General features: G+C 46.0%; 2 protein-coding genes across 7 annotated transcripts; one reads left to right on the forward strand and one right to left on the reverse strand.

Moving 5' to 3' along the window:
* The first annotated feature begins 803 nt into the window (after positions 1-803).
* Positions 804-10,750, forward strand: LOC125521553 (MDIS1-interacting receptor like kinase 1-like). Of its 6 annotated transcripts, none has more exons than XR_007289328.1 (5): positions 804-1,296; positions 1,625-2,344; positions 2,440-2,800; positions 3,449-4,758; positions 10,511-10,750. XR_007289328.1 is itself a non-coding variant. In XM_048686615.1 (4 exons), exons 2-4 carry the CDS (start codon positions 1,684-1,686, stop codon positions 3,537-3,539), a joined length of 1,113 nt encoding a protein of 370 aa, XP_048542572.1. In that variant the 5' UTR covers positions 804-1,296; positions 1,625-1,683; the 3' UTR covers positions 3,540-5,695. The 6 variants fall into 6 exon arrangements, 1 of the variants encoding a protein (XP_048542572.1); XR_007289329.1 differs by having other exon boundaries at positions 3,449-4,424; XR_007289326.1 differs by lacking the exon at positions 10,511-10,750 and adding an exon at positions 5,407-5,695.
* Positions 10,751-11,182: 432 nt separating this feature from the next.
* LOC125518051 (receptor-like protein kinase 7) lies at positions 11,183-12,447 on the reverse strand. The gene is made up of 2 exons (XM_048683012.1): positions 11,796-12,447; positions 11,183-11,696 (listed from the first exon to the last, which is right to left on the reverse strand). Exons 1-2 carry the CDS (start codon positions 12,445-12,447, stop codon positions 11,341-11,343), a joined length of 1,008 nt encoding a protein of 335 aa, XP_048538969.1. The 3' UTR covers positions 11,183-11,340.
* Between the last annotated feature and the right edge of the window lie 848 nt (positions 12,448-13,295).

Below are 13,295 nucleotides of genomic sequence, written 5' to 3' on the forward strand. Positions count from 1 at the left end.
CCATTTCGTTTCAGGTTATTAGTCATTACTATTACTGTACTAATAGTACTCAAGCATCTAGCATTTCATTTCAGTCCATCAATCCGCACTTGCGGTTCTATACCAGCAGTATTTGTCTTGCGGGTCCCTCTTTCAAGATACTTCTAGTGTTCGAAAAAGCGTGCTAGATACATCTATTTAAGAAACAAGATTAAGACATCTTTTTTCAGATGAAGGAAGTATGAAAGTACTACTCCCTCCATTTCATAATCTATGTATCTTGCGGGTCCCTCTTTCAAGATACTTCTAGTGTTCGAAAAAGCTTATAGTGCTAGATACATTTATTTGAAGGACAAGATTGAGACATCTTTTTTCAGATGAAGGAAGTATGCAAGAATGTATTTAGTGACTATAGGTTTGCATTTTTCAGGAGTGTATAGATTTTTTTCCAAAAACTCGAACAATAATTTTTTTGACAAACTTTATAGTGAAAACTATTCATATCTACAGTATTGAACATACACAATATGAGAAAATGTATAGTGATTTTACTATTTAATATTCTGGTTTCTAGATGTGTATGGTTTCCTCTGTAAATTTCGCTCCAGTGCTTCTAATCGTTACTAGATGGTCTACAGATCTAGATGTAATTATTTTTTTTGCTTCGCGTGTTCTTTCTACTATCTTTTATGTTTGATGATGAGTAGGTTAGAAGTTTTCATGGACACATGGAATTTCTTGTATAATACGGAGTACCTACCCGAATCACCAAAATCTAAAAAATTGTGTAAAGACAAACAGGGTCCACCGGTGAGTTTATGGCTATGGATCCCCGCCTCCACCGCCACCTCCACCAGTCCACCTCATCTCTGTTGTTCCATTCCCCACGCCGCCGCCGCTGACACCAGCCGTCCTTCCCAATCTCCACCCAGAGATAGAGATCCACGGCCTGTCGGCGGGAATGCCTCCCTCCCGGTTTGGAGCCGTGGCTTTGGTTGCGCAAGCGAGAGGAGGGTGGGAGGCGGCCCAAGGAGACGCCGCGGCGTGCAGGAGGGCAGCGCGCGCCCGCCGGTACGGCCCGATGAGGCGTCGGCCGGACGGCACCACGACTGCCGCGGATCGACCTTCCGAAGCCGAATCCCTCACCACCTGGAGCTCCCGTGCCACATACTGCAGCCTTCTTCTCCAACTCCGACCGCCGGCCTTGATCTCCAACGCCCGTGATCCACCGTCAAATTCCTTTCACGCGCACGTTCCTCCGCTCCCCCTCTACGTTTCCCCTCAGCTAATTTGATGCCTCCTCTCTGCTATCTACTGGTATGTCCTAAGTCCTGTATTGAACAGCCACTACACTACACTACTCTGGATTCTGAATGTTATCAGGTGGTTTGCACTAGTAATTCAATCCTAGTAGAGCATGTTTTGTTGCAAACATAAGAGATTAAGATAGTAGGTGCAGGCTACAACCAGTTTATCATCATTTGATCCTTGTATCATGTATTAGGCCACTAGAGTAGTTCAAAATGCCAAAACATTCTTCAGATTCACTGATCTTTGTCGTAGCTGTCAACATTTGGCTTTCAATATAATTACCAATATGCATCCCTCTCTATCTCTCAATAGTTAAATAATAATGTGTGTGCAGGTTGACTGGTTGAGCAGCTTTGACACGAACCTCTTCCCGCGTGACCACAGCTGCTGAAAATGGCTGGATCACGGCTGCTCCGACGCACCAGCCGTCCTGTGGCGATGCTGCCCATTGTGCTGAATGATCAAGGCATAGTCGACAACCTCACTGAAAGTAATCAGAGAAGCATCTGGGCTAGCAGAAGGATAGGAGAGGACGAACAACTCTACTTAGTCCACATTCAGGGCACTGCTGGCATCGGTCACCCAACCACGCTGGTCGTCAAGAAGTTCCAGAACTCGGACGGAATAGTGGACGGTGATCTGGAGAACCGCTGCAAGTTGGAGATGATCCTATTAGCCAGCATCCGTCACGACAACATTGTCAACGTCCTACACTTCATCCAGAGGGAAAATGCGATCATGCTTGTTTACACGTACCAGGTGAACGGCAGTCTTGACCAGTGGCTGCACAGGCGGGAGGAGGGTGAACTGCCGCTGAGCTGGCCGGAGAGGAGGGCCATCGCCATCGGCGTGGCCAAAGGGCTCTGTCACTTGCACCATGGATGCAACAAACCAGTTGTACACCACAACATCAACTCTAGTAACATCTTGCTTGATCAGAATTTCAAGGCCGTGATAGCCAGTTTTGGTGCTGCACAGATGAACATGGCCGGGCTCAACCAACCATTGCCTATTGTGGAGACTGTGTTTGGTAACTTTGGGTATGCAGCTCCAGGTACGGTGGGGATGCAATGAGTTTTTTTTTTTAAATCCATCTTATAACTAGTGTGGTCATTTACTAACTAGTCATATATAAATGATTAATTGCAGAATATGGGAGGGCGGCAAGCCAGCTGACGGAGAAGGTAGACACATACAGCTTTGGTGTGGTGCTGCTGGAGCTTGTCACAGGGCGGATGGCCAATGGGGTGGATGGTCAGTTGGCCATATGGGCACGTGACAACTGCAGTGAGCTGATGGCAAAGAAGCTGGAACGGTTCAAGATTGCCGTGGACAATGGCATCCCAGATCAAGCATTGTACATGGAGGAGATGGCTACCATGTTCAGGCTGGGCGTGGATTGCACTATTGAGGATCCTCAGCAAAGACCGTCAATGCAGATGGCTCTCAAACGACTTCGCCGCGGCTGTGGGCGTGGGCGATTTGGTGGCCTTCTCACCTGCTATAACCTGTAATGCCACCGGCTAAGCCAAGTGACTTTTTTACTTTGGAAAAAGGAAAATAAAGAGTAAAGGTCTTCCCTACTGTTCATGTGAAAAATGAATCAAAATGAGACATCCCTGATTACAATGGGCACCTTTATATCAAAATGGTTCTTCCACACTTCACAGTGTCTGTTGTGTTCCTGACTGCTCCACTCATGCATATACGAACTTTGGAGTATTCTTAGTGATGTTAGTTTTTGGAGTGCTTGCTCATTTGGAAATTGTGAAATGAACTTTCTTCTTACAGGATATTGAGTTATGTAGGCAGCACAACATGCTTATGTCTCTGGCAACATATCAAACTTCTAGGAAGTATTCCCATTAAAACATTTTCAGGAGAGCCGATCTATGATCTTCGTGGGCACTTGATGGAAAAAATCAAATGCTCTTAGCAGAACACAACTATTTTACTATTTTGGATGATCACTATCTGTTAGGCTGTTGTACTAAATGTAACCTCTCCCTGTGAGTGATTGTAATTGCAGTTTAGTTTGCATCGTTATTCTGTGAAATATTTTGTTGTTCTTGTCTGCTTGAATTTAAATAATTCATCTATTGTGTCAATAACCATTTCTTTTCATGAATTCTTATCGACCGTGTCATTTTTGTTTCAGATACATAACCAGTGAGGATTCAGTACAAGTGAAGGGCAAAGTGGCATGCAAGATCAGCTCAGCGGATGAACTATGTTCAGTGGTACTTTGAAGGATGTTACTGTAGACCAAGATGGTGGCTCTGCTTTTGTGTTTTCTTTGAAAAGAAACCTTCAGGATGCCCCAAAACCAAGGGAGGAGCTTGCCCTTTTCTTCTACAAGTGCCGAGAGATAGCGCGGAGTATTGCAAACCTTCAGCTTGAAAGCAAGGCACCTAACATACTAGTAAACAACCACTGAATTATCAATGCTATAGAAACCTGCTCTTCGGACCTTGCCGATAACAGATCCAGATTGACCATGGAGTCATCTCCGACCTGATCTAATGGAAGCAGGGTATCTGTGGGTCAGAGGATCCAAGTTCCACCAAATCATGTAGATGTCCCAAGTGTTTGACGACAGTTTGATCAGGGCCATCAGGAGGCTCAGGGAGGTCCACAGCAGTTGATCTTGGTATCCAAGAATCGGCGAAATCCAACTAGCAGGCAAACTCGAGGAAGCTGCCAGTATGATCAAGGGGGATATCAGCTTTAGCAAAACAGAGTTTGAACTTCTTTTTTCGAAGGGCCGCAGGCCGTTCTTTATTAGATGGAGAGAAAGAAGACTGTTACAGAGGATCTGGCCACAAGCAATGGCCAAACAGCAGGCCAGAAGCCTGGAAGGCTCGCCTAATGCGGGCTTGCAACCAAATGCAAAACCCCAATCTGCCCGCCAGTGGCTGTGTCATAGATGCAGCCAGCCGTTCTCCATGTAGCCAACTCCTCCGTGATTGTATCGAAGACCTTATCTGCACTGCTGGCGTACTGCTCGAAGACCCTGGTATTCCTTTCCTTCCAGATTCGCCAATGCACCAGGATGGTAATGGTGTCGAAGTTGCGCCTCATCGCCTTGGGTATCTGTTGCCTGACCTGCAGCCACCATTCTTCTTGCTATGCATGTAAGTCCTTTTCTAGATTGATAGTCGATGCTTATTTTAACCATTTTGCTTGTGCTGTAGATGGGCTAAGATGGGTTTTTTAGAGGAAAAGGCACGAGCAGAGCCCGGCTTTAAATTAATAAAGCCAAAACAAAGGTGAACGGTAATGATGACAAAATGAAAACTGAAACATTTTTTTTAGTTCCATGGATTTTCTTCAGATGAAGGCAAAAAGCTTCCCTGGGTTTCAAATATGCTTCCCCTATTGAAATGCAACATTCGCGTGCATAATCCTGGTCTGTTGCCCATTTTAAAGAAAATAATCGAGAAAAATTTCCAAGAGGGCTTCATGAAGGTTAGCAAATTTTATCGATCACATCTGGGCTGTTGCTATTTCCTTGCCTTAGAACTAGCGTAGCATCTGTTGTAGTAAGAGGCATCTGGTTTGCTCTGTAGCACTTATTTCATTCATCATGTCTTGATAATATTCTGCGGTTCTGCCTGATATGTTTACTTCATGCCTTCTCCCATTTTTTCTCTTAAGAACTCAACGTAGCTTTGTATTAAATTCAGCTTAACAATGATTGGAAAGTTGTTGGCACTGTTATATTATGTTGAACCCTTACTTAGCCTTATATTATTTTGAAAACAGTGGTAAAAGAATTAAAGGATCCTTAATTCAGGTGACACATTCGACTTCAGTCCCATCTTTCCAGCCTTGTTGGTCTGCCCATGTTTCTGCCCATGTGTTAGGCTTATGCTAGTTGTATATTTTTTTGGAAGGATCACGCCACACACAAATGGCCCAATGAATATATGGCAACTCAGAATGTTTTAACCGGCGACACAGAATGGATTCCTTGGCGGCTTGCTAGTTGCGAGGACTTGTTACATTTGTGTTCCTTTGTGCTGACTGTTGCTGCACTGAACATGTTGCTTGCTAGCTTCAGCCTTTCCTTTTTCTAACGGTTGATGGTATGTTCTTTTTTTGATGGAAGGGCAGGATGAAGGCGTGAAGATTAGCTGTGGAATTAATTATTTAGCATGTCTTGTGTTTCTTTTTCATGTGGCTCTTCAGTTCCCTAGTTATATCACTCTTTGCACGTGTGCTTCCAGTGATCTGCTTACTGAAGACTGGAGCGATCAAACTGGTTGCATTGCAGTGTGAAAATCAGATTCAGAATAGCTGCAAGGTGCCATGTACGCGTGAGCCTCTTCTGAAATCCCAAGTAGCACTACAAGATCTATCTGGCACTCAGCTGCCCGGGGAGGGGACCGGGGTTGAGCCGGCAGTATCGCCATCGGTGCCTATGACCTCGTTGCGGTTCGGGTCCTTTGAGCCAGCATCAGCGCCACCTAGACTTTGGAGTGACCGGGTGGATTCTGAGGATTTGTTCGAGTGCACGCTTCCTCTGTTAGAGTTTGAGGGGGCTGACGGTTCTGGACGCTTGGTGAGGGACTCATCGGCGAGGACTCTGGATGGAGTCGGGGTGGGGGAGCCGGAGGTCGCTTCTCTTTCCCTTCCTCCTCTTGTGGTCGAGGCTCCGGTGCGGATTGCTACCTGTGGGCTGCTGTTGGGGGGAGGGGGTCGGGGCAGGAGGCCTTGACGTCTCCCCTCCATATCCGGACGCCAGTGACGTCAGTCACGTCGGGGTCGGCCAACGCCGGGGGAGGGAGCCCGAGGTAGGTGGCCTCGGCTCCTGCTACTCCGGTGGAGGCGGCGACACCTGCGCCATCTACTGCGTTGGGGGGGGGGGGCTGGGGCAGGAGGCCCTGGCTCATCCTTCTTCCCTGGCGGTCTGGACGACCGCCTCTTCCTCGCCGACACTGTCTGCACCAGCGGATGGGGCGGGAGGAGGGCGCGGGCAGGCGGCCCCCGTCATCCCCTCTCCGTTCGCACCGGTGGCAGCGGACCCCGGCGTGGGGCACCCGTCTGTGGGGCTTGGGAGCCCGCAGCCGCCTCTTCTGGTCTCAGCGCCAGGCTTTACGAGGGAGGAGGTTGTTGCTTTTGGCGGGATCCCGGACCCCGTCTCCACAGGAAGACGGATGTGTGCTCGCATCCACGAGCTCCCGGAGGTGGATGATATGCAGCAGCGGTGCGCTATGAGGGCGACCAAGCTTCAGGAGACTGCATCATCCTCTGGTATGTCCGTCAACATATCTAACTCTTTATTGCATTTTTCTAATGAGGAGATTATAAATAGTGCAAACCAGTTAGGAGTTTCACTATGTGCCACGGATAGTGAGATCACTAATTCGGTCAATGATTTGTTAGATTTGGAGGCGGAACGTGTCTTAGAGACTATTCGTAATCTTGCAGCAGTTAAACCGATGAATGATGAAGAGATTGATGCGTTAGGGGTTAGAGTGCTAGATAATCTGTGTGCGGATCTAGCACCTCCAAATCATGTGTCTGAGGATGATGATGTACCCATCGAAAATGATGCTGATAATTTAAGTGAACCCGGTTATGAGGACCGAGCGGCAGAGCCTAGTAAACCAAAACGTAAGTGGAAACGGAAAATCTATCCTGATTCCGCAGTTCGTAGGAGTGCTAGGATTCGAATCACTAAAAAATTCCATGATGAATTATGAGAGGAATTTTTTGGAATAGCAGAGGTCTGAAGGACTTGGCTAAAAGAAGGTTCCTTGCTGAGGCAACTTTAGAGCAGAAGTTAGATTTTGTTGCTCTATCGGAGACTGGTAGAGAAAACTTTGCGCCCCAGTTTCTTTCTTCTCTTGTGGGTGGTATTGATTTCGATTGGCATTGCCTCCCTCCGCGAGGAAGATCGGGTGGTATCTTACTCGGTGTGAGATGCGATTCGCTTGAAGTCCGAAGTGTAGTGATGGGTGACTTCGCAGTGAAGTTTCCAGTCAGGTTTAAGATAGATGGTTTTAACTGGGCTTTGGTGGCGGTTTATGGTGCCGCACAGCTCGAGCTTAAACCGGAGTTTCTGGCGGACCTTGTTCGAATCTGTGGGTCAGAACAGCTCCCAATTTTAGTTGGAGGTGATTTCAATATCATCAGAAGGAGAGAGGAGAAGAACAATGATAACTTTGACGGTAGATGGTCGTTTATGTTCAATACCATTATTGAAAGCTTGGATCTGAGGGAGATAGAGCTTTCTGGTAGAAAGTTTACCTGGGCTAATGCTCTGCCAAACCCGACTTATGAAAAACTTGATCGAGTTCTTGTGAGCGTGGAGTGGGAACAAAAGTTCCCTCTGGTTACGGTGCAAGCTCTCTCGAGGGGAATATCCGATCACACACCCTTGTTCGTGGACTCAGGGGAGCCGAACCACGTGGGTAACAAGAACACCTTTTCTTTCGAGATGTCATGGTTCGAACGCGAGGGGTTCTTGGACTTGATTGCCAGGGAATGGGCTAGAGGTGCAGGAGGCACGACTGCGATCGAGCGTTGGCAGAATAAGATTAGGCATTTGAGAAGTTTCTTACGGGGTTGGGCTAAGCACCTCAGTGGTGTGTATAAGATTGAAAATGATAGACTCCTTTCTCTTATACAGGCCCTGGACATAAAGGCCGAATCCACTATTTTACTGCCTAATGAGCTTCAGGTTAAAAATGAGACGGAGAAGAGGTTGAAAGAACTGCTCCGCGAAGAAGAATTGAAGTGGGCTTTGCGTGCTAAAGTACGCAAAGTGGTCCAAGGGGACGCGAATACTCAATTCTTCCATTTGATAGCTAATGGCAAGCACAGAAAGAAGCGTATCTTTCAGCTTGAACAAGACGAGGGCACTATTTTAGGACAGGATAACCTAAAAACATATATTACCGAGTATTACAAGCAGTTATTTGGACCTCCGGAGGATAATTGTGTGTCCCTCGATAAGTCCAGGACTGAGGATGTGCCTCAGCTATCGGCTGCCAAAAATGATATTCTGGTTGCCCCGTTCTCAGAGAAGGAGGTGTTTGATGCTATTGCACAGATGAAAAACAATAAGGCTCCCGGACCGGATGGATTCCCGGCCGAATTCTATAAAAAGTGTTGGCACATTATTAAGGGGGATTTGATACCTATGTTCCATGATCTGTTCTCTGGACAGCTTCAGTTATTTCACTTGAATTTTGAAATTATCACACTGCTTCCTAAGAAGACGGATGCTGTGAGAATTGAGCAATTCAGGCCGATATGCCTCCTCAATGTTAGTTTCAACATTTTCACCAAGGTAGGGACTAATAGGCTCACACAGATTGCGCATTCTGTGGTGCAACAGTCCCAAACTGCTTTCATGCCGGACAGAAATATCCTTGAAGGGGTGGTCGTCCTGCATGAAACGCTCCATGAAATCCAGTCCAAAAAATTAGATGGAGTAATTTTTAAGGTGGATTTCGAGAAAGCGTACGATAAGATCAAATGGCCATTCCTCCAACAGTCATTGCGTATGAAAGGTTTTGATGAAGCCTGGCGCCGACAGGTTGAGTCATTTACGCAAAAAGGTAGTGTGGGAATTAAAGTTAATGATGACATAGGTCATTACTTCCAGACACATAAATGCCTAAGACAAGGAGATCTGATGTCGTCTATCCTGTTTAACATTGTGGTGGATATGTTAGCAATTTTGATAGAAAGGGCTAAGGAAAATGGTCAAGTAGGTGGATTGGTGCCTCATCTCGTTGATGGAGGTGTATCCATCCTTCAGTACGCTGATGATACAATTATCTTTATGGAGCATGACTTGACCAAGGCGAGAAATATGAAGCTTGTATTATGCCTATTTGAACAATTGACCGGGTTAAAGATTAACTTTCATAAGAGCGAGCTGTTCTGTTTTGGTAGAGCCAAAGACGAACAGGAGGCTTATAGGCAATTGTTTGGGTGCGAGTTAGGAGAGTTACCCTTCTCTTACCTGGGTATTCCAATCCACCATCGTAGGCTGACAAATAAAGAGTGGAAGTGCATCGAGGACCGATTTAAGAAGAAACTGAGTTGTTGGAAGGGTAAGCTCATGTCATAGGGAGGCCGATTAATCCTGATTAATTCGGTGCTCACGAGTATGCCTATGTTTCTCCTATCGTTCTTTGAGGTCCCAGCTGGTGTTAGGAAGAGACTGGACTTTTATCGATTGCGTTTCTTTTGGCAGGGTGATGAGCTTAAACGAAAATATCGGCTTGCTAAATGGGATATCATCTGTAGACCGAAAGACTAAGGGGGTCTCGGTATTGAGAATTTAGAAGTTAAGAATAGATGCCTTCTTAGCAAGTGGCTGTGGAAGCTCTCAACGGAGAATGATGCCATGTGGGCTCAAATTCTTCGTACCAAGTACCTCCAGACAAAAACTTTGTCCCAGGTTACAGTCAGGCCGACTGATTCACCTTTTTGGAAAGGTCTGATGAAAGTCAAACAATCTTTCTTTAATAGGATGAAGTTTGTTATTGGAAACGGCTCTAGTACACGTTTCTGGGAGGATACTTGGCTCGGCGAGACACCTTTGGCCATCTAATATCCGTCTTTGTACCGTATTGTTCAACGACGTGAAGTGTTCGTCGTCTCGGTATTTCAATCTATCCCCCTTAATATTCAGTTCCGACGGACGCTAGCGGGCAATCGTTGGAAAGAATGGCTCCATTTAGTTAGGAGACTAATGGAGGTCCAACTATCTCAACAACCCGATGAATTACGCTGGAAATTGAATAGGTCTGGAGTATTCACTGTTAAATCAATGTATATTGATGTTATTAATTTGAACTCCATTCTTACCTCTAAGCATGTTTGAGCTGTCAAAGTTCCTTTGAAAATAAAAGTGTTTATGTGGTTCGTCCATAAACAAGTTATTTTAACCAAGGACAACTTGATAAAGCGTAATTGGACAGGACCTACTAGGTGTAGTTTCTGTGATCGGGATGAGACAATCAAACATCTCTTTTTTGATTGCCCGTTGGCTAAAGTACTTAGGCAGACGGTCCACATTGCTTTTAATATCAATCCATCGAATTCTGTTAACACGTTATTTGGGACATGGCTTAATGGGATTGAGCCTGATTTAGCGAGACACATTCGGGTTGGAGTTTGTGCTTTGCTGTGGACTATCTGGACCTGCAGAAATGATTTGGTTTTTAACAGAATATCATGTATTCATTTTTTGCAGGTTTTATTCCAAACTACGGCTCTGATCCGTTCCTGGTCGCTACTCACCCAGATGGAGGCCAGAGAGCACTTGGTTACTGGGTCTTTTCGATGGGAGATGGTAGTTCGGGATATCTCAACCGGTTTGGATGGCGGTCATGTAATAGGATAGGCATGTAGTTTACCTATTTAGTTTTAGCCAACCGGTTGTGGCGTCTTTTCATGGCTAGTGGGTGTTTCTAGCCCTTTATGTTTGCACTGCTTTATTTGTTTAATAAAATGGCCGTATGCCATCTTTTTAATGCAGAGGCCGGGGATTTCCCCCTTTTCTAAAAAAATAAATAAATCTGGCACTCATTCTACACTGACAATGAGATGTACTACCAAATACTGGATGTGTAGTTTGGAGAAACTGAATTCAAATGCAAACAATTTCCCCATCATGCATCAGCACTGAACATACAGAAAGAAATGTACGTCGATCTTACTAATTCCAGATACAGAGCGAGAGGAGTTCCCCTGCTGCAGTTTTCTGAATTTGCACTTCCTGGGGATTGCATAAACAACAGCGTGTAATATGAGACCGATACAACCACAATATAAATACCGACATCATCTGAAGATGAGATCAAAAGAGTCTCCATTACTCTTTGAAGCTCAAACCAACAGGCAACGGCGGAGTACAGCCAGAACAACAAGCACTGAAGGGATGCCCATGCTGATCAAGAAGTAGCAGAGGCCCCCATCAAATACCACAACAGAAGGCTTAAACACACCAAAAATCAGGACGATCAATCCGAGGGAAAAATAACCGACTGGAACTTTGTAAGATTTCAGGTGACCTCGCGGTAATTAGAAGGTGAGGAGGCCACGGAATGGAGAACGCCCACGGCAGAGTCGTTCCAGAACCTTCAGCATTGAAGGCCTTTCCTGTGGATCCCTGACGGTGCAATCCACGCCCAGCCTGAACATGGTCGCCATCTCCTTCATGTATCGCGCTTGACTAGGGATGCCCTTGTCCACAGTAATCTTGAACATTTTCAGATTGTTTGCCATCAGTTCATTGCAGTTCTTCAGTGCCCAAGTTGCCAATAGACCATTCACTCCAGGTCCATTGGCCACCCGCCCCGTTACTAGTACTAGCAGCAGCACTCCAAAGCTGTATATGTCTGCCTTCTCACTCACCTGGTTCGTCGCTCTCCCATACTCTGCAATTAATCATTTATTAGTTAGTACTACTGGTGAAAAGAGCAAGGTATAGGTAAGATTGGATTTCAATGCGCGCATCGATCGCCCAATGCAAGTACCTGGAGCTGCGTATCCGAAGTTACCAGGAGGCAGGTCCGTGATCGGCAACGGCTGGCCGAGCCCAGCCATGTTCATCTGCGCATCGCCGAAACTGGCTATCACGGCCTTGAAATTCTGATCAAGCAAGATGTTTTCAAGGCTGATGTTGTGGTGGACAATCGGCTTATTGCATCCATGGTGCAAGTGGCGGAGCCCTTTGGCCACGCCGATGGCGATGGCCCTCCTCTCCGGCCAGCCTAGAGGTCGACCGATCTCCACCGGCCGGTGCAGCCAGGATTGAAGGCTGCCATTCACCGGATACTCGTAAACGAGCATGATCGCGTCTTCCCGCTGGATGAGGTCTACGACTTTGATGATGTTGTCGTGAGAATTGCTGGCTAACAGGAACATCTCCGAATTGTAGCGGTACTTGACACTGTCGTGCACTTGTAGAGCTGGGTTCACGCTCTGGAACTTCTTGACGACCAGAGTAGTAGGAAGACCGGTGCCCTGATCATGGACCAGGTATAGCTGCTCGTCCTCCCATGTCCTCCTGCTAGTCCACACCCTTGTCGCATTATTTTCAGTAAGGTTGTCAACTATGCCTTGTTCATTGTATTCAACAGGCAGGGTCACCACAGGGCATCTCCTCTGCCAGAATTGCGGGCTCATTCTAGATTTCAAGGGCGTGTGTCAACCTGCTGGAGCATTAATTAATTGTATTCAGTTGTACTATCTCGATTATATACATTGAATTGAAAACTATCAAGAGATAAAGAGAGATGCATGTATACAATTAGTTTGAGCCAAGTGTTGACAGCAAGCCACAGAGAGTAGTGAACTCTTAGAAGAAGCGTGGCTTTTGATATGGTTCTTTCAGTTAAGGAAATGAGAAGATGCTATTTTTGGTGGTGGTGCGCAGTTGTAATCTTCATGTATGAATATGATACTACAAGGATCAAATCAAATTATTACTGAAATGATGGTACATTGCTATATTTTCAACAGAATGTTACGCTTATTAGTACCCCATCCTTGCAACCTATAATATGTGAAGTGGATCATGTGATAGGAATGATGAACAGTACATGCTCTGCTCGCTAGGATTCAGCAGCTGGTTCAAATCACATGATAGCATTTACTCCCTCCGTTCCATAATATATGTCGTTTTAGCAGTTGAACCTGAGCTGCTAAAATGACATAATATATTATGGTACAGAGGAAGTAGAACCCAGATGGCATTTCACACCTGCTGGCTGCTGCTCTGGTGTTGGGGCTGTTGAAACCAAGGCTTAGAACAGAGTGATATGTGCACAAGAGGGCAACGGAAGTGGGATGCTGACAAGGCATATGACGAATTTGAAACCAAGTTTGCATTCTGACCAACTTGAAGTAGGTACCTGGAATCCTCTCCTGGGTACACGCCGCTTAAGAAGCTCCCCGCCGCCGTCGCAACACCAAAATGATAAAACTAGTAAGCTTCTTGATGGGTTCTGATGAATGATGATTAAGCAAAGGCA

This window comes from Triticum urartu, chromosome 7 (assembly GCF_003073215.2).
Source record: "Triticum urartu cultivar G1812 chromosome 7, Tu2.1, whole genome shotgun sequence".
In the NCBI taxonomy this organism is placed as follows: domain Eukaryota; kingdom Viridiplantae; phylum Streptophyta; class Magnoliopsida; order Poales; family Poaceae; genus Triticum; species Triticum urartu.